We start from the raw sequence: 20,296 nt of genomic DNA on the forward strand, positions 1-20,296 counted from the left end.
TTTGTTTAACACAGAACATTATTATTGTTCTGTCCAGCACCGTCTGCAGCTCATGCGTAAAAACATTCTCTTGTAAAAGTCACTCGATGGTCTCCAGTAGTTCTATCGTCTCACAGTATTTTACTCTTACTCAGCGCTGGAAAATAATGAATTCATGATTTTCACTTTACATTTCTGAGCGCGTATCTGTACTTTTTCATTTCTGGATTGGGATTCAAATTTAAAGTACTTAGGATTTCACCTTAGAGTTTTAGCACTTTGATTTTTGCCACGATCTTTGTCGCCGCATACACATAATCAGGGAATAAAAATGATCTGATCAGAAACAAAAATACTTCTGAGTGTTTTCTGGAGGCCTAAAAAGTAACTAGAACAGTTTCAGGCCCAGTTCTGCCCCTGAGCTCCAGTTATTTTACCAACAACATCAGGCCTGTTTATTTTTGGAATAATGACAATTGGGGTCAACGGCTCCTCGTGACCGTCTGAGCCACAAACACTGAGACGCCTTTACAGAGACACAGAGACTGGAGACAAACCGGAGACAAAAAAGGAGGAGAAAAAAAGAAATTGGGGAAAAAATTGGGAAAACATTGAGATAATGTTGGGAAACAATTGGGGGGAAAAGTTCTATAAAATTGAAAACAAAATTAGAAAATCTTAAAGGAAAATTTTTGGGGAAATTGAGAAAAATTGGGAAAGAAATAGAAAATCTAGGGAGGAAATTGGGTTTAAAAAAGTAGAAAATTGGGAAAATGCAAGCAAAAAATTGGGGAATAAAGTTGGAAAAATTGGGGGGGAAATCTAGGGGGAAAATTGGGGATAAACTTGAGAAAAATTGGGGAAAACACTGAGATAATGTTGGGAGACAATTGGGAAAAAAAACATTGAAAACAAAATTAGAGGATCGAGGACGACATCTGGGGGAAAATTCAGAAGAAAAAAAATGGAAATAAATGGGGAAAAAATGGAAAATCTAGGGAAGAAATTGGGTTAAAAAAAATAAAAAAAAAATAAAAGGGGAAAATCTAGGGGTAAAATTGGGTGAAAAAAATGGGAAAATTTAGGGAGAAAATCGGGGAAAATTTTGGGGATAAAGTTTAGAAACATGTGGAGTGTGTGTTTTTCTGCCCTTTTGTCTGTTCAGGAGTTTTGAGCAACAAAAAGATGCACATGAACCTCTTACCCCCCGCCTTAACCGAGCACAGTTTCTCCAGTTCGGCTTTACCCAAATCTAACAAGTTCTCACCTGGCGCTTACAGCATATTGGCCAGAGTAACGCCTCAAGCCAGACATACAAAACAGATCCTTTTCCTCGCACTGCTGCCTCATTGTTGTCACTTTTTCACATTCTTTTTCATCTCATATTTGCCAGAGTTTGACACATTTTTGTTGTTTTTTTGTCACATTTTTATTTATTTTTTGTCACATTTTTATTTAGTTTTTTGTCACATTTTCATTTATTTTTTGTCACATTTTTATTTATTTTTTTTGTCAAATTTTTATTTTTTTTGTCACATTTTTATTGATTTTTTTGTCACATTTTTATTTATTTTTTGTCACATTTTTATTTATTTTTTGTCACATTTTTATTTATTTTTTGTCACATTTTTATTAATTTTTTTGTCACATTTTTATAATTTTTTGTCACATTTTTTTTTATTTTTTGTCACATTTTTATTTATTTTTTTTGTCACATTTTTATCATTTTTTGTCACATTTTTATTTATTTTTTGTCACATTTTTATCATTTTTTGTCACATTTTTATTTATTTTTTGTCACATTTTTATTGATTTTTTTTGTCACATTTTTTTTATTTTTTTATCAAATTTTTATTTATTTTTTGTCACTTTTTAATTATTTTTTTTGTCACATTTTTATAATTTTTTTTGTCACATTTTTGTTTTTTTGTCACATTTTTGATTTGATTTTTTTTTTACACTTCTTCCAATAAGCCTTTACATTTGGGTGAAACCAAACTGGAGAGAAAGTGCTCTGTTCAAGTGGGAGGTAAGAGGTTAAGACGTTTGCAGCATCATCACCGTTATGGAGAAAGTCCCCAAAAACATTGACTCATATTCAGTCCTGTCATTTAGTAAAAACAACTAAAACAAAAAGTGTAAAAACTCTCGAATAAAGACACGAGCCACATTGGTTTTTAACATTTTCTTTCATTGTTGCCGTCAAAGCGAACACAGTAAAGACATGGATGGGGCGTCGCGGGTAACGCGGTCTCTCCGGGATAACGGCGTGTTCGTTCGTCCGCCGTCCGCGCGATGACCCGAACTTTTACGACGGTCGTATGGCTGAAGCAGTGAACGTTCTGTACAGAAGTAACATTCTCCACAGAGCTGGGATCCCCCTCGGCTGGAGCGCAGCACACTTGGTCCCTTTGATGGCGCCATTTCCCCCCCGGTCCAGGAAATAGCAGCACGAAATAAAAACACAGAGTGTTTTTTTCTCTCTCTCACACACACAAACACACAAACACACACAAACATGAACGCTTGGCACATTCACACACAGACACCAGCCCCAAAACCCTCCGTCCGAGACACTCAAAAGAAAAAAAAAAAGACACAAAAGATAAATATCTGACTTCAACTACCCAGCAGACACTGGGGCTCCGGCTTTGTACAGTATTTATACCTGTATATTATATGCTATAAAGAATTTCTGTGACATTTAAAACTTTATTAAATAAAAAGGAAAATTAATTTGCGGTAACGAAAAACAAAACAAAAACAAAAACAACCACTGCTTTTATACTGATTGTTGTGAAGTGTAAACTCAGAAAGCAGCTAACGTCGTAACTTCTTCTTCTTCTTCTTCAACGCTGTTTTTGGAAAGTCCCACAGCTCCAAGCTTTCTTCGCTCCGGACACGATCCCTGATGCGGAGTTTGCTCTTCCGTTCAAAAAAAAACAAAAAAAAGAAAAAGAAAAAGTCGGAACATTCCCTTTTCTCAGCGCCTCCCGTCGCCGAGAGCTGCCGAGAGCTGCCAAGGCACGGTGAGAGCGAGGGGGGCGGCGGCCTACGACAGTCCCCGCCACCGCTGACTTTTGTTTTCTGCTCCTCGGCCCCAAAAAAAAACCCCAAACATCTTCCACCTTCTGACGGCGGCTCCGTGTGGCACTTGGGAACATTTCTTTGCACGATAAAAAGGCTTAAGCGAGAGTGCTTTAAGGAGAACGTTGCATTGAGGATGCTAATTGGCTTGTTTTGCGCGGTACGGCTATGCTAGTTCCTCTGACTTGAAGTTGTGAGCGCCAGTACTTCCTGTCTGTATTCTTTTTCCTGGAACAATAATAATCATATTGTCTAAAGATTATGTTGTGGGCGGTGAGTTCCCGGTAGACGATCATTTACTGCGTGTTTTCCGATCTTAATGTAGGATGTGTTGAGTTCAGATCGGAGACGCCTGTGATCATAAAGGATTGATTGTTTGTCTTGAAGCTAAAGGCTAACATGCTATAAAATATTTACGTTAACCTGCAGTAAGTGATCATCTACCAGGAACTCACCGTCCACCACAGAATCTTTAGGAAATATGATGATTCGAACGGGTCTAAGCTAATCTAGATGGAAATTAATACGAACAGGAAGTACTAGCGCCCACAACTTCAGCTCAGAGGAAGTAGCGTAGCCACATTGCGCAACAAGCCAATAGCTAACAGCTCCCGATTAGGAATCCTCTTCCTTCCAGAGAGAGGGGGGTGGGGGGGGTGTTGCTTTGGTGGGGGCCGGTGCTTCCTTCATACCATGAACTCGTTGTTGCCGTACAACACGAGCTGCTGCGGTAAGTCCGGCGGGTCCCTGCCGTCCCGGGCGTGCCGCAGGGCCGTCTGCTTGCCCCCCTTGAGTTTCTGCTTGCCCTTCTCGGGGTTGAACGTCCCGCGGCTCGTGAACCGCGGCCGCTCGTCGTAGGCGGGGTCGGGCTCGGCGGCGGCCGCGGCGGGGCTCGGGTCGGGGGCGTCGGCGCGCAGTGGCGGCGGCGGAGGCGGATGCTGCTGCTGGGAGGGGCCCGGCGTGGGGGACGAGGGCGACTTGGAGTGGAAGCGGAAGCGGCGGGCGGTGGCGGACGAGGAGGAGGCCGAGGAGGGGTGGAAGTGCGAGGAGGACGAGTAGGAGGAGATGCTGGAGCAGGAGTCCACGGAGTCCAGGGAGTCGGGCTGGCGGCGGAGGGTCCGCTGGCGGGGGCTGCGGCCGTCCGTCCTGCGCGGCCACGGCGAGGTCAGCGGCGCTCGCTCTGCACAGACAAAGCAACGGAGACGACACAGTGAGAAATACGTTCTTTTCTAATCAAACGGAGTTACAGTGGGGAGATACTTAAAGAGGGGGTGTTCTGCTTTAAAGAGGGGGTGTTCTGCTTTTTTCAGTCCCACAGCACCAGTCTATATCACACTACAATGATGACAAACCTTCTGTTGGTCTGTAAATGCAGTAAATTAGAATAACTGCCTTGTATAAAATGAGACGAAAACAATGATGCAAATGTGACAAAAATGTGACAAAATGTTACAAAAAAATGACAAAAAAAATACAAAAATGTGACAAAAAATGATGAAAAATTGATACAAAATTGACAAAAAATGACAAAAAAAACAAACAAAAATGTGACAAAAAAATGACAAAAATTTGATGAAAATTTGACAAAAAATGGACGAAAAAATACAAAAAATTGACAAAAAATTGAGGAAAAATTGAGGAAAAAAATGACAAAATGTGACAAAAAATGATGAAAAATTGATACAAAATTGACAAAAAATGACAAAAAAAACAAACAAAAATGTGACAAAATAATGACAAAAATTGGATGAAAATTTGACAAAAAATGGACGAAAAAATACAAAAAATTGACAAAAAATTGAGGAAAAATTGAGGAAAAAAATGACAAAATGTGACAAAAAAATGACAAAAAAAATACAAAAATGTGATAAAAATTTGACAAAAAAGTTACAAAAAGGAGTTGAATACCCAACAAAAAAATGATGGAAAAAAAATCTGATGGCGTGAGGAAAAAGATCCTCTCGGTTCAGGCGGGAGTTAAGAGGTTAAAGAGGGGGTGTTCAGCTTTTTTCAGTCCCATAGCACCAGTCTATATCACACTACAATGATGACAAACCTTCTGTTGGTCTGTAAATGCAGTAAATTAGAATAACTGCCTTGTATAAAATGTCTCTCTCAAAATGGCTGTAGTGAATGTCTTGAAATAGGCCTCTGTCTCTTTAAGAACCTCTGAGCCTTTAGACACGCCCCCTCCACACGCTGTCTGTGGCATCAGTGGGGAGGGGGTTCTGCTGAGGAGCAGTGGTTGGTTACTCGGCTGGTGACCAAAGCTCGGAGGCGTCTCCAGGAGGTGGGGGCGTTCCTAGGAGGACTCAGGCAAACCTATCCCTAAAATGGCCGCCATCAGAGTTTTTACAGATTACTCAGAAATACGTGAATGTGCCAAGGTAACACTTCAGCCATGTTTTTAATGAGGGAGTGACAGAATAACATGATGGAAAGCTTGAAAAAGTCAATTTTGCAGAATACCGCCATTTAAAAAGTAACGTAACAGTAACATCCACTGTCATGTAGTCTATATAATAACACACACAGCAGATTCACGGATTACAGTTTATTCAACTCCTTAATGGCAAATTCTTCAACAAATATCAAATCCCCAAATAAATCTAAGAGATATTGACATGCTGTACCTGTACGTAAACATACTTTTAATCACTGCGCAAAACGCAGCTAATGCTAACGTCAACTAATCAAAATCTAATCTAGAAATCTATTTCCTATGTTAAGACAAACACCAAAAAACTTCATTTTAAGTTTGCTTTTGAGTAAAGCTGGATACAGTTAAAAATGTCAATACCAGTACTTTAACGATATTTGGTTTTCGATACGATACCTTTACTAAATTATTTAACACAGGTGCTCATCATATGATAAAGAGATCACGAAAAAAGTGCATTTACTTATGTTTTTCAACGTATAATGTGAAACTGATATATGATGGACTCATTACATGCTGGGTGACACATGTACAGCCTTTATTTGTTATAATTTTATTATTATGGCTCAGCTTGTAAAAACACCAAATTAAAAATCTCATAAAATTAACTGTAAGCCATAATCATCAAAATTAAAACAAAGGTTTGACACATGTCACTTTGCAATTAATGAGTCGATATGATATTAGTTTCACATTTTAAGTTGAATTACAGAAATAAATGCACTTTTTTATGATCTCTTTATCATATAATGAGCACCTGTGTCAAATAATTTAGTATAAAATGGATTAACATTGTTTATCCGTTTTCCTTTTTCCCTCCATTTAATTTCTTTTGCATTTGTATCATTTGTTTTGAGAAACAACCACGAAACTTCCTTCAACGAAAAAAAGGGCAGAATTAATGTTTTTCCCAAGTTTTCCTTATTTATTCATTTATTTCATTTCCCCCCCAATTTTTGAATTTAAAAAAATCCCCAATTTTTCTATTCCCCCCCCAATTTTGACCTAAATTTTCCCTGTTTTTGTCCTTTTTTCCCCCAAAACATTTCTCATCCCCCCCCCCCCAAATGTTTTCTGCTTTCTTAATGCTGCTTTTTTAATTTTCATGACGCGGCCAAGTGTTTTAGTTTATGAAACGCTGTGAAAGAAAAAAAACTGATCTAACATCTGTAATAATCAGATCACTATATTGTTCATGTTAATGTTAAAGCCCGTCTTAAACCACAGGAGAGTTCGTGCAGACCAGTCCAGTGATCCTTCTGTCATGTTTTTTCCATTAGTTTATTATTAGTATTATTATTATTAATCGGTAACACTTTTTTTTTCACTTTTCCCCTCACAGAATCCAGTTGTACATGTCATTCAGCCACTGCCCAGCACTGGTTACAGGCACAGATATGGTCATAGTCCGACAGTGACGGTGATAATCAGAGAGAAGTTGTAAAGTTCTGAATGATAAAGGGATTATCGAGAGGAAACGTTTTCTTCCACATTCGACTGAAGTGCTTCACCGGCCGTGACTGGACCGGGACATAATCAGATGGCGGATGATTCGCTGTGAGGAGGAATCCAGATGTTCCTGTGTTTGAAAAGCTGGAGGTAAAGCTACGTTTGGGGCAGAGGCGCAGACTTTCCGGACACCGCCATTCCATCAGTCACTCGTCGTTCGTTTTTCAGTGGTGGAAGAAGCTTACACTGATACAGGGACACTCAAACTGTGAAGCACGAGCGATAACTGATGTGCCACCGTCCCGGAACACTTTTATAAACCTGAGCTTGGACGAGTTGACTTACAATATAGTCCCCCTTTTTATCCGCTTAGAAAATCCACATTGTTTAAGTAAGAATTAAACACCTCGGAGCCACATTAGACGGTTCTAACGCCCGACACAGTGTTGTTCCTCCTGCATTATAACGTCTAACGCGGCTCCTCGTTGTTTAATCCGCTTATACCAGGGTCCCACAAACATAACATTTATAATAAACAAAGTTGAGGGATGTACAGTAATATCTGCAAAAGAAAAAAGCCTTCATGAAAAACGGTGGTCCAGATTGATGGAGTGGATATCTGGGAGAGATAGGTGATCTTGTTATTTTTATTTTTTGTATAAAATTCAAATCATTCCATTAGAAATGCATCGGATGATTTTTCTGTTTTGTCTGTTTGTATCGTAACTACTACTTAGTCACTGGTAGTTATAAGTTTCCCCGGTTTAATATATTTCAAAATGAGTCTTCCTTTTTTTTTTTTTTTTTTTTTTTTTTTTCATTTTATTTATTTTTTCCCTCCCTGTAATATGTATGTATTTAATCATAATTTTAGTTTGCATTGTTTAGTTATATTTATTATTATCTACTTTTAAACATTTGCCTTCTATATTTCCTTGATTAAGTTAAAAGACCATGTACATTTCATAGAATGTGGTGTGCATGCATGTGTGTGTGTCTGTTTTGTGTGTGTTTTTTTTTTTTTTTTTTTTTGCTTTGTCGATGTCAATTGTCCTGTCCTGTCATGTATGGTTTTAATTTGAAATAATAATAAAAAAAAATAAAAAAAAACATCTATAATAAATGTGTTTTTCATTGACTAAAGTCACTAAATCTGCCAGACTACGGGACTATTTTGTGTGGGTTATTAGCCGGTCACTGAAGGCTGGTCTCAGAGCGAGTCATTCTCCGCAGCTATTACGAGGATCTCAGTCAGGCTCAACGACACAACATCAGCACAGAATCACAACACAACAGGACTAACCCGGAAACACTTTTCCCTGGAAGTAAACACCGATATGCGGCACTCGTGGGCAGGAGTTATTTACCTTTTACAAGGTTTAACCTGAAGCTAAAGCTAGCTAGCTCAACCAGCTCAACTGTTTATGGAAACAGCTGCGGTGGAGTCGCTCACACCTGGGCCCCCCCAACTCAAACTGTTATGTTTGACTTTACTAATCCAGACAAATATGCTTCAATGCAGGATCATTTTATGTACGCCTGAAAATGATGAATAGCCTTAACCGTTTCCAATAGAAATGTAAAGCTCATATGTTATTAACAGTAGCTAACCTAGCTGCTCACTCTCCTCTACAAACATTTAGCAAACACTAAATCCATCTCATACGTTCCTGTCAGTCACTAATTACGCCTTTATCTGATTCAGCTGTGTCATGCGTTGCTAAGCGTTTGCTCATGTGCAAAAGTGGATCAGCAGGAGAGTCATTCATCTCTTTTTCACTCACGCAGCATCACATTCGGGGCCCTAACACTGCAGTACAGGCACTTTCAAAAGGGAAACTAGGCGTCCTCATGTACCTATAGGCTTTTTCCCAGCCTGCACTTGTGTTGATAAATGACCCGTCTGCGTCCTCGAGGTCTGAGCGTACCTGACAGGTCGGACAGGCCCTCCGAGTCCACGTTCAGGTTCTCGGAGCTGTCGGCCGTCCCGATGGAAGCCTCGGACTCCAGCGTCTCGTCGTCTGAGGCTCGAGGCTCCAGGGCCAACATCTCGAAGGTCAGCTCCTCCCTGAGACAAACATCACAGCAGCACGTTAGAGAGGATGGAGATATCAGGTCAGGTTCAAACGGGGAAAAGCCAAAGCTACTTTCTAAATTAAGACAAATACAAACCATTTTAAGTTTGCTTTTGAGAAGGGCTGGGGTACTTTTTTTTTTTCAATTCCAGTAATTTAACGATATTATTTCCTATATTACATTATTTGACATATAGAACTAAAAACAGATGAATAATGTTCCTTCCATTTCATTTCTTTAGCATTTGTATCATTTGTTTGAGGGGAAACAACAAAGAAACTTCCTTTAACGACATTTTTTCCTCAAATTTTCAATTTTGTTTATTTAATTTTTCCTAAATTTTTCACCCAATTTTTCCTAAATTCCCCCCCTGAAAAAGTAAAGTTTATTCCCAATTTTTTGTACATGTTTTTCCCCAATTTTCCCAATTTTAAACAAAACTTTTCCCCAATTTTACATTTTATTTTATTTTTTCCTCAATTTTCCCCAAAATTGAATTTTCCCCCCAGTTTTTCCCCCAAAATTTTTCCTAAATTTCCAATTTAAGAAAAAAACTAAAAAAATGTTAATGTTATTCCCCAATTTCCCTCAGTTTCCCCCCCCAAAATTTTTTTCCCTACATTTCTGGGGAAAATAAATAATTTAAAAAATGTTTTTTACGCGTTTTCCCCCAATTTCCCCACATTTAACCACAATTTTCCCCCAATTTTCAATTTTGTCTATTTTACTTTTTCTCCAATTCCCCCGAAATTTTCCCTAAATTTCAAATAAAAAAATGTATACATTTTTTACGTGTTTTTCCCCAATTTTCCCATTTTTAAACCAAATCTTTCCCCAATTTTACATTTTGTATATTTTATTTTTTCCTCAATTTTCCCCCAAATATGATTTTTTTTCCCCAAAAAAATTTCCCCTAAATTTCCAATTAAAAAAAAAACATTTTTTTTTAATGTTTTTCCCCAATTTCCCCAAATGCAGCCACATTTTTTCGGCAATTTTCAATTTTTTTTAATTTTTTTTCCCTCCAAATTTCCCCCCCAATTTTTTTATTTTTTCCCCCACCAACCCCCTCCCCCAATTTTTTCCTAAATTACTGATTTTTTTTTTTTACAAATTGCACCAATTTTTTATGTGTTTACCCCCAATTTCCCCATATTTAACCACAACTTTTCCCCAATTTTCAATTTTGTTTATTTTATTTTTTAATCCCTAATTTTCCAATAAAAAAATAATACATTTTTTACGTGTTTTTCCCCTATTTTCCTCAAATGTAGCCACATTTTTTCCACTTTTTTCCAACTTGTCTTTCACTTTTTTTTTTCTTTCAACTTTTGATGACCGACAGCATCAAAACTCGAAAATGAAGATGTTATATTTCTATCCGCTACCTGCTTTCGACACTGTTATTTCCTCCAGTACCAGTCGCACCTAAACCTTTCATGTGGGATGTGTATTTCTGAGCAGAACCCTGTACTTTTCTTTCTGCAGGCTCTCGATCTGCTCCGTCAGCACCCTCTCCTCCTGCTGCATGGCCGCCTGCTGGTGCTCCGTCAGCTCCGAGTCCGCCGCCTCCTCGCTGCTGCTCGGCTCCATCACCGGGCTCTTCACCGTGGACAGGCGGGGGCTCAGCTGGGGGGACGAGCTGTGGTAGGTCACCCGCTGTCGTCACAAAACATCATGTTAGCGAGCGGCAAGAATCAGACTTTCAACACTGGGGAGAAGCTCTACAGGGAAACTTCTAAAAGTAAAATGTAAACTGTGACCGAGGCTCTGAGAAAATGGCGTTTTTGGCCTTTAAGTTGGTTTTCATCCACATCTTCATTTTACGTTAGTATAAAGTTAGGGCTGCTCGATTATTGAAAAAATAATAATCAAGATTATTTTTGTCATAATTGAAATCACGATTATTCAAACGATTATTTGTTGCCTTTAAAAAAATCCATCAAAAAAGTGACAAAAATCCAGCAAAAATAGTGACAAAAATCCAGCAAAAAAATGACAAAAATTTAGCAAAAAAAGACAAAAATCCAGCAAAAAAAAGACAAAAATCCATCAAAAATAGTGACAAAAATCCATCAAAAACAGACAAAAATCTAGTAGAAAAAAGACAAAAATCCATCAAAAAAGTGACAAAAATTCAGCAAAAAAAGTGACAAAAATTCAGCAAAAAAGTGACAAAAATCCAGCAAAAAAGTGACAAAAATCCAGCAAAAAAGTGACAAAAATCCATCAAAAAGTGACAAAAATCTAGCAAAAAAAGACAAAAATCCAGCAAAAAAAAGACAAAAATCCAGCAAAAAAAAGACAAAAATCCAGCATAAAAGTGACAAAAATCCCAAAATTAAAAATGTGAAAAAAAATTTGAAAAAAATTTTTTTTTTGAAAAAAAACAAAATTTGAAAAAAAAAATTTATAAGCGATTTTTTGCGATTATGCTAATTTTGTAATCGTTTACTGTTGTAATCGAAATCGTAATCGAATTTCGATTAATTGTACAGCCCTATATAAAGTTATCATTTTCATTCCTCTGGGGCAGCGGGTCTGAGCTGGTGTCGGGACGAGGGATGGGACGATAAACAATAATATCATTAATTGCGACAAAAAATGCGGGAATTAATCGATCTTTGATTACAGAAGGAAGATTTTCTGTGTCGAGCTGCTCATTATCTGCATGTTTTGTATTGATGACAACAGTATAATCCAAAATGTTACACAGTGTGCCTTTAAACACCTACTTTACATCTCACTCAGTATGACTTTTACAGCAGACAATGAAGAGGAATATTTAACAACTGCCCGATCATTTCTGCAGTTTCAGTGATTTTTTAAACCACAGGCAAATATGACGATAATATTGTTAATTATTTTGGCCAAGATAATCACGACCCCAAATTTCATGATCATCCCAAGTCAGGACCCACCATTAATCTAGAACACCAAACCGTGACCCCACTAACAATGTAATTTGGAATATAAATAATTTAAAATACTGTACTGGCTTCAAATTATAGTTAAATAGCTAAAGCAGGGGTGCCCAAACAACTCTGAGAGAGGGACCTACATGTGGTTAATACTAACTCTCTCCCATTCATTCTCACTTGTAAATATGGATGCAGTACACCTTTTGGCCACCAGCGTCAAATTGGGGGCGCTGTTTCACTCCTTTCACAAAGTTAAGGAAACATTTGTGTCTTGGTGTTTATCAATCACATTTTACCAACTTTTATTGCAATGGTCGTTGACACCAACAAAGGCACGTGTTAAAAACTGACTTGTATAAGAATTTATGCTGAACTGACATTTCCAAAATGATCTAATGTGGCATTTTGTTTGAGTTACAAATGAATGAGGAACCTGATTATTTCTTTGCTTTTATACTTGAAGTCAGGGGCGGACTGGGACCTGGACTCTGACCAGCCCGGCCCAAATTAGCGTAATTGTGACTTCCACAAATACATATTTTAACCTCTGACCCCCCGCCTTAACATTAACCAGTGCATTTTCCCCAGGTCGACTTTTTATTATTATTTTTTTGATCGGCATCATCAGCAAAAAGAGCGGGAAAGGCGGTCGTAGAAACAGAAGCAAAATCATTAATATAAATAATAAATAATAACGGCCCCAAAACTGACCCTTGTGGTGCACCATACTCCACGGAATTCCTTTTAGATTCATGTTTTTTTATACTGGGCTTTACCCAAATCTAAAAGCTTCTCGACTGGAGACCAACAATGTAACGCCTCATTTGAAAGCTAAGACCTACAAAAGTGATGGAAACGTTTTGTCATTTTTTGTCATATTTCTGTTTGTTTTTTTCATTATTTTTTCTGTCATTTTATGTTGTGTTTTCATCACGTTTTTGTAGGTTTTTTTGTCCGTGTTTTTTTCATGTTCTTTCGCCTTTTCATCACATTTTTGTCATTTTTTTGTTGCTTTTCCAGCACATTTTTGTTTTCTTTTCATCCTCTTTTTCTCGCTATTTTGACGCTTTTCGTTTTAGCTTTTAGATTTGGGTAAAGCTCTGTTGAGGCGGGACCGGCGGCCCTTCTGTGCTCTTCCAGAACGGACACATGGCCAGTCCGCCCCTGCTTGGAGTGATAAAAAAGCTGAACAACAATGGGGTCATATAAAAACTACTGCAGAGTTTCTTTAAGGCGTTTCTGTCCAGGCTACGCACGAACAACAAGGACGTCACAAAGCGGCCGACACGACACACTTTTACCTTTTTGCCTGTGTTTGGCTGCGTAGAATCAGAAAACAAAACAATCTGATGAGCTCGACACAAAGACGCCTCTACACTTCACTAACTGCACACATTTGTAGGATTTAAAGGAACAGGCCAGCGTTTTTCCATACTGAGATATGTTCTTACCTGAGCTGTGACGAGTTCTTTAGGACCTGTCTGATCTTCAGTCACGTAAACACAGCGTAGACGGCGTTAGCATTTAGCCTCTCCCTCTCTCCTCTATAGCTCCAAAACAGGTCAAGATAGAAGCTACCAAGCTCTTCCACGTTTTCCCTATTTAAATATGGTTACGTGAAGTGTTCCACTACAAAGTACACTACAAAAAGTGAATGTCAAGCATTAAATGAGTTGAATTGAGGAAATGTTTCTTGTTTTGAGCGGTTTTCACTCATTTAGACACTTTTCCTGATCGAGTTTACTTTGCTTGTTTGAGGACATTTCAGACCAGTTCTAGGGTAAATCTCGCTTGAAATAAGAAAGTAAAACTGCCAATGAGATAAGAGCAATTTTCTTTCCCCATTGGCAAAGAAAATGACCTGAAATAAGGACGAAATGTATCGAAACGAGTCAGAAACATCTCAGAACAAGTGAAATAATCCAGGACAAATGCCCAACAACTTCTTAACCAGTCAAAACAGATAAAGTTTGGATTATTGTGCTCAAACTGAGATGTTTATACTGATCTAGTTCAATACTTTTTGCAGTGTATAATTACACAAAATTAAACAATGTGGATTTTCTAAGCGGATAAAAGGGGGGACTATATTGTAAGGCGTAATAATACCAGGAGTAGTTCGACATCCGCGCAGTAATCTTCACTTTACTGTGCGGATGCCAAACTACTCCTGGTATTATTACGCCTTACAATATAGTCCCCCCTTTTATCCGCTTAGAAAATCCACATTGTTTAATTGTGTGTAATTATAATTTGTAGTGGAACACTTCACGTAACCATATTTAAATAGGGAAAACGTGGAAGAGCTCGGTAAAGTTGCAAAAATGTCACAAGAAATTGACAAAAAATGACAAAAATTTGATTTAAAAAAAATGACAAAATGTGACAAAAATGTGATGAAAAATTGACGAAAAAAAATCCAAAAAATTGATAAAAAATTTACGACAAATGACAAAAAAACCGACAAAAAAAATGACTAAAAATGACTAAAAATGACCAAAAAATGACAAAAAATGACAAAAAAAACGACAAAAAAATGACAAAAATGTGACAAAAAATGACAAAAAAATGACAAAAAATGACAAAAAAATGACAAAAAAATGACAAAAATGTGACAAAAAATGACAAAAAAATGACAAAAAATGACAAAAAAATGACAAAAAAATGACAAAAATGTGACAAAAAAAATTCCCCAAATTTGATAAAAAAAATTTACGAAAAATGACAAAAAAACGACAAAAAAAATGACAAAAATGTGACAAAAAATGACAAAAAATGACAAAAAAATAACAAAAATATGACAAAAAAATGACAAAAAATAACAAAAATATGACAAAAAAAATTCCCAAAATTTGATAAAAAAATTCCCAAAATTTGATAAAAAATTTCCCAAAATTTGATAAAAAATTGACGAAAAATGACAAAAAAATGACAAAAATGTGACGTGGAAGAGCTTGGTAGCTTCTATCTCGACCTGTTTTGGAGCTATAGAGGAGAGAGGGAGAGGCTAAATGCTAACGCCGTCTGCGCTGTGTTTACGTGACTGAAGATCAGACAGGTCCTAAAGAACTCGTCACAGCTCAGGTAAGAACATATCTCAGTGTGGAAAAACACTGGCCTGTTCCTTTAAGCTGATCTCCAGGACTTTGAAGCGACAGGACCAGACCACAGCAAAAGCACGAGTAGAGACGGACTGGCTGGGATGTGATGGGCATGCTTCAGCTTTAGCGAGAGACGACACCGGTGCTGGTGGGATGAAGCACGGCATGAGCGGCGCTGCGGCAGGGGGAGGCGTCCGGGCGGCATGTATACATACCAGAGAGCGCGCTATACTCAAGAATCTAACCGCTATTAGTACAGGTCTCTGGTAAAGGAGAGGACATGTTAGGGAGAGGAGCACACGACCCCCCCGGGCTGAGAAAGGCTGGGGCTCTGTACTAAGAAGCAGGCGGGGGGAGAAATACAGCTGGGACTAGGGCGGTCACGGCTCCAACATGTGTGAAAATGCCCTTAATGGGACTACACAGAGTTTAAAAATGTTAAAGCTAAGTACTTTCCTCCCCCTACATGTTCCAGCCATGTCCTAATGTGAAGAATGAGCCCAGACCTGTTACTTTGGGTCTGAAGTGCCGTCGTGCACAAGCTTAATATAGAAGCTGCAGTTACACACATGGCCTGAGGTGGCAGTAGTGAGTGTAAAATGGCCAACTTGCATCCAGTCCCTTAAAGCAAATGTGTAGAATCCTGTCCAAGTGAAACAAAAATCGCTCCCATTCTCATTCGCAGTGTTTTTGTTCATAATCGGAGCCAAATCTATGCAGAGCTGCCTTTGTTACATAATCTGTAACGTGATGTGGGAGCGTCCGTTTCACCTAGAAAAAGGACCGGTAGAAAATGTTCTCATGTTCCAATCTTGTTTAAATTAAATGTATGTTTTTAATGATGTCAAAACGTATAAATCCAAGGTCAAGTTTTCATCTACATTTAAAATCAGTGTTTGTAACTTCAGCCTGCCCAGGGACGACAGGTGGAAATGAGCATCTTTGCTGTAACCTGGCACATCTTTCCTTTTGGTCAATGTTTAATTTGTGCACTGTCCCCGTCTAAATAAAAACCATACCATACCATTTGTTTAGGCCATATTGTTATAATAATATTTAAAGCAGAACTAAGTAACTCGTGCCCCTAGAGGCCATGAGCGCCACTGCAGGTGTCGTAGCAAGTTGCGAAAATGTAATTCAATTTTAGTCGAGATTTAGTCCACTAAATTTAAGACTAATTTAATGGACTTTGCATTGATAATCTTCATTCTAATCATGTTTAATGTTGTTCCTCTGCTCCATGTTTCTGCTCCACATGAACAAAGCTCAGAGCTGATCCTTTAACAGAGAATTTACATGATCTGAGGCTCTTTCAGACGCTCAATACAAGTGTGGATGATTTTAGTCTCTCCTTTTCATTTTGATTTAGTCTGATTTTAGTCGACTCAAATATCTGGACATTTTAGTCACAGTTTTAGTCTCATGAGAAACTTTTCATTTAGTTTTAGTCCAATTTTAGTCACAAAAATATCACTTTGACTAAAATTAAGACTAAATATTTTAGTCGACGAAATTAACACTGACCCGCTCCACAGAGCACCTGAGGCAAATCACTTATAACACCAGACTAACCATATAAATGTCTGTGTCCATAGAGTCATGTTTGGAATATAACTGACCTGCATCACATGAATGATCGCATTTTGAGGGACTATTTTCTAGCAGATCACTCCGCCGCCGCGTAGCTTATACAACCACGAAGCTGATGCTGCTCAAATATAAGGTATTTTAAAAAGGAAAATGGTTTAACCTCTTAACTCCCACCTGAACGGATCCCATTTTCTCCAGTTTGGCTTTACCCGAATCAAAAAGCTGCTTGGGAAAAAAGCACCAAAACAAGGATATAACGCAACAAAAATGCGACAAAAATGCGACAAAAATGTGACAAAAATGTGACAAAAATGCAACAAAAATGTGACAAAAATTCAACAAAAATGTGGCAAAAATTCAGCAAAAAAATGACAAAAATTCAATAAAAAAATGACAAAAATTCAACAAAAAAATGACAAAAATTCAACAAAAATGTGACAAAAATTCAACAAAAATGTGGCAAAAATTCAACAAAAATGTGGCAAAAATTCAGCAAAAAAATGACAAAAATTCAATAAAAAAATGACAAAAATTCAACAAAAAAATGACAAAAATTCAACAAAAATGTGACAAAAATTCAACAAAAATGTGGCAAAAATTCAGCAAAAATGTGACAAAAATTCAACAAAAATGTGACAAAAAAGAAAAAAAAGCATAAAAAAGGTGACACAACACAGCAACAACGCGAGGAAAAAGATCAGTTTTGTGGGTCTTCGCTTTCAAATGAGGTGTTACACAGCCAAAAGAGGACAGAAGGCATTCGGTTTAGGCGGGTGCTAAGAGGTTAAATGACTCTATGGACACAGACATGTATATGGTTAGTCTGGCGTTATAAGTGATTTGTCTCAGGTGCTCTGTGGGTCACACTGTTTTTAATGCAGGCTAGCTGATACCATATGCAATTACTGTTGATGATAAGCTTGATGGCTTTGCTAACATATTTATGTCCGGGTTCGATTCCCACCAAGGGACTGTGTGGAGGTTGCATGTTATTCCCGTGTTTGCACAGGTTTCCTTCCGGTACTCCGGTTTCCCCTACCACTAAAAATGGAGGATGGGTCAAATGCAGAGAACACATTTCTCTACAGACATTAATAAAGGGAACTTAGCGTAACTTAACTTATCTAGCTAACTGTTGCTAGCAAGCTAACCTTAGATGTAGCGAGCATGAAATACCTCTAAATATGACAACATTTCACTAAAATAATTTCAATATACAAAGAAACAACTGCAGATATGGTAATTATATGTAATAAGAGTACACATACCCAACACAAACTTATAAATACCTTATAAATTACCTCTGAGCTCTATGGTGACTGGTTAGCACCATTGCCCCTTTCTCCACAGAAACACATGTGAGTTGGCCCCCCTAAACCTTGATGTATTGGAAAAATATTTTTGCACGTGTCGTTAAAACACACATTGGAACACTTTTGGCACCCAGCCATATCAAAATTTAAAAAAAAAAGTTTTTTGATGCACCCTAATAGACATGCACTAGCCTTGCATTAGCCTAGCGCCACAGAAAAGGTGGGTTGTTGACTTGGAATGAAACACATAAAACGCCATAACAAGAAGCTCAAAATGGCTCCCGGGACAACTTTCATTCCTTCACTGGTCCAAAAACTCCACTATAACCAACTTACAAATCAAATCTGTTTTCTCATCGTGCAGCGAGTCATGAACACAACGATAAACCGTCCTGAGCGGGAACCGGATCCCTCGTCTTTCTTTGTGCGGGGAATATTACGTTCTGCTGGCGTAGTACAGAGACTCGATGCCTTTGTGGGGGTTTATGCTTCAGCGGGAGGGTCGGTATCTCACCATGGAGCGCCGGATGAGGGTCAGCCGGCTCTTGGCCTTGTTCTCCGCAAACTCCAGGGTGTTGATGTCCTTTAGTCGGACCCTGTATTTGTTCATCTGCTCGCAAATGATGAGCTCCACGCACCTGCGGAGGCACAAAAACAAAACAAAGGAGAAAGCAGAGGGTACGGTTAATGTGAGGGTCGGGTTTTAATCTGATTGTGATTTTAAGATGAGTTTTGTGTGACTGAGGGCGCGCACAAAGTCTAAGTAGGTACGCATCAACTCGTCTAAGCTCAGGTAAGAACATGTCTCACTGTGGGAAAACGGTGGCCTGTTCCTTTAAAGGGGGGGTATTCTGCAAAATGGACTTTTTCAAGCTTTACATCATGTTATTCTGTCACTCCCTCATTAAAAACATGCCTGAAGTGTTGCCTTGGCACATTCACACACTCCACATTTTTCTAAATTTTGACCCAATTTCCTCCCTAAAGTTTTTTCCCCTAAATTTTTCTAAAATTTTACCCCTAGATTTTCCCCTTTTATTTAATTTTTTTTCTTCATTTTTTTCAAATTTTTTTAACCCAATTTCTTCCCTAGATTTTCCATTTTTTCCCATTTATTTCCATTTTTTTCCTGAATTTTTTCTTCATTTTCCCCCAGACGTCCTCCTAGATTATCTAATTTTGTTTGCAATGTTTTCCCCAATTGTTTCCCAACATTATCTCAATGTTTTCCCCAATTTTCCCCCTAGATTTTCCTCCCATTTTTTCCAACTTTATTCCCCAATTGTTTACTTACATTTTCCCAATTTTTGTAAATTTTTTCCCAATTTTCCCTATAGATTTTCCCATTTTATTTCATTTCTTTTAATTTACTTTTTCTACTTTTTTAAACCCAATTTCCTCCCTAGATTTTCTATTTCTTTCCCAATTTTTCTCAATTTCCCCCAAATTTTCCTCCGAGATTTTCTAATTTTGTGTTCAATTTTTTAAAACCTTTTCCCCCAATTGATCCCAACATTATCTCAATGTTTTCTCAAAATCTTCCCCAATTTTCCCCCTAGATTTTCCCTTTTTTGCCTCCAGTTTGTCTCCAGTTTGTCCACATTCACGTATTTCTGAGTAATCTGTAAAAACTCTGATGGCGGCCATTTTAGGGATAGGTTTGCCTGAGTCCTCCTAGGAACGCCCCCACCTCCTGGAGACGCCTCCGAGCTTTGGTCACCAGCCGAGTAACCAACCACTGCTCCTCAGCAGAACCCCCTCCCCACTGATGCCACAGACAGCGTGTGGAGGGGGCGTGTCTAAAGGCTCAGAGGTTCTTAAAGAGACAGAGGCCTATTTCAAGACATTCACTACAGCCATTTTGAGAGAGACATTTTATACAAGGCAGTTATTCTAATTTACTGCATTTACAGACCAACAGAAGGTTTGTCATCATTGTAGTGAGATATAGACTGGTGCTATGGGACTGACAAAAGCAGAATACCCCCTCTTTAAAAATCGCCTGAACCGTTAGCCCCTAGCTAGTTAGCTACATCAGCCTGTCATCTTGTAAACACTGCAGACCCAGCGCTAAGGCACAATAAAGGCAACATTTAGCTCTGGTTAAATCCAGCACAGACTCTGATCTAAGGAGCGTCGTCTGTATTAAAGTCAGCTCTATGTGGAATATTGTATTTACACTTAGGAATCCTCCAGTTTGTTGCTCTTTGCTCTCCTCAGCTGAGAGGAGCGCCCCGTCGGGACCACATTAATGCGTACGAGTATGAGTAACAAGCGTATGGTGTTGATACCAGTAAAGAAAACGCTTTACTCTGATACTTTACTCTCAACTCTGATATT

General features: G+C 38.3%; 1 protein-coding gene across 3 annotated transcripts in view; it reads right to left on the minus strand.

The window, feature by feature from the left end:
- Window positions 1-3,726: 3,726 nt before the first annotated feature.
- Window positions 3,727-20,296, minus strand: part of myo9aa (myosin IXAa) — a 338,748-nt gene continuing 322,178 nt past the window's right edge. For all 3 annotated transcript variants that reach the window (XM_079554645.1, XM_079554646.1, XM_079554644.1), the window contains 4 exons: window positions 18,471-18,594; window positions 10,506-10,690; window positions 8,884-9,023; window positions 3,727-4,246 (listed from right to left, as the gene is read on the minus strand). In XM_079554645.1, the coding sequence (XP_079410771.1) occupies window positions 3,753-4,246; window positions 8,884-9,023; window positions 10,506-10,690; window positions 18,471-18,594 (943 nt within the window). In that variant the 3' untranslated portion in view covers window positions 3,727-3,752. The remainder of the gene's footprint in view (window positions 4,247-8,883; window positions 9,024-10,505; window positions 10,691-18,470; window positions 18,595-20,296) is intronic.

The sequence above is a fragment of the Gobius niger genome (assembly GCF_951799975.1).
Source record: "Gobius niger genome assembly, chromosome: 4".
NCBI lineage: Eukaryota > Metazoa > Chordata > Actinopteri > Gobiiformes > Gobiidae > Gobius > Gobius niger.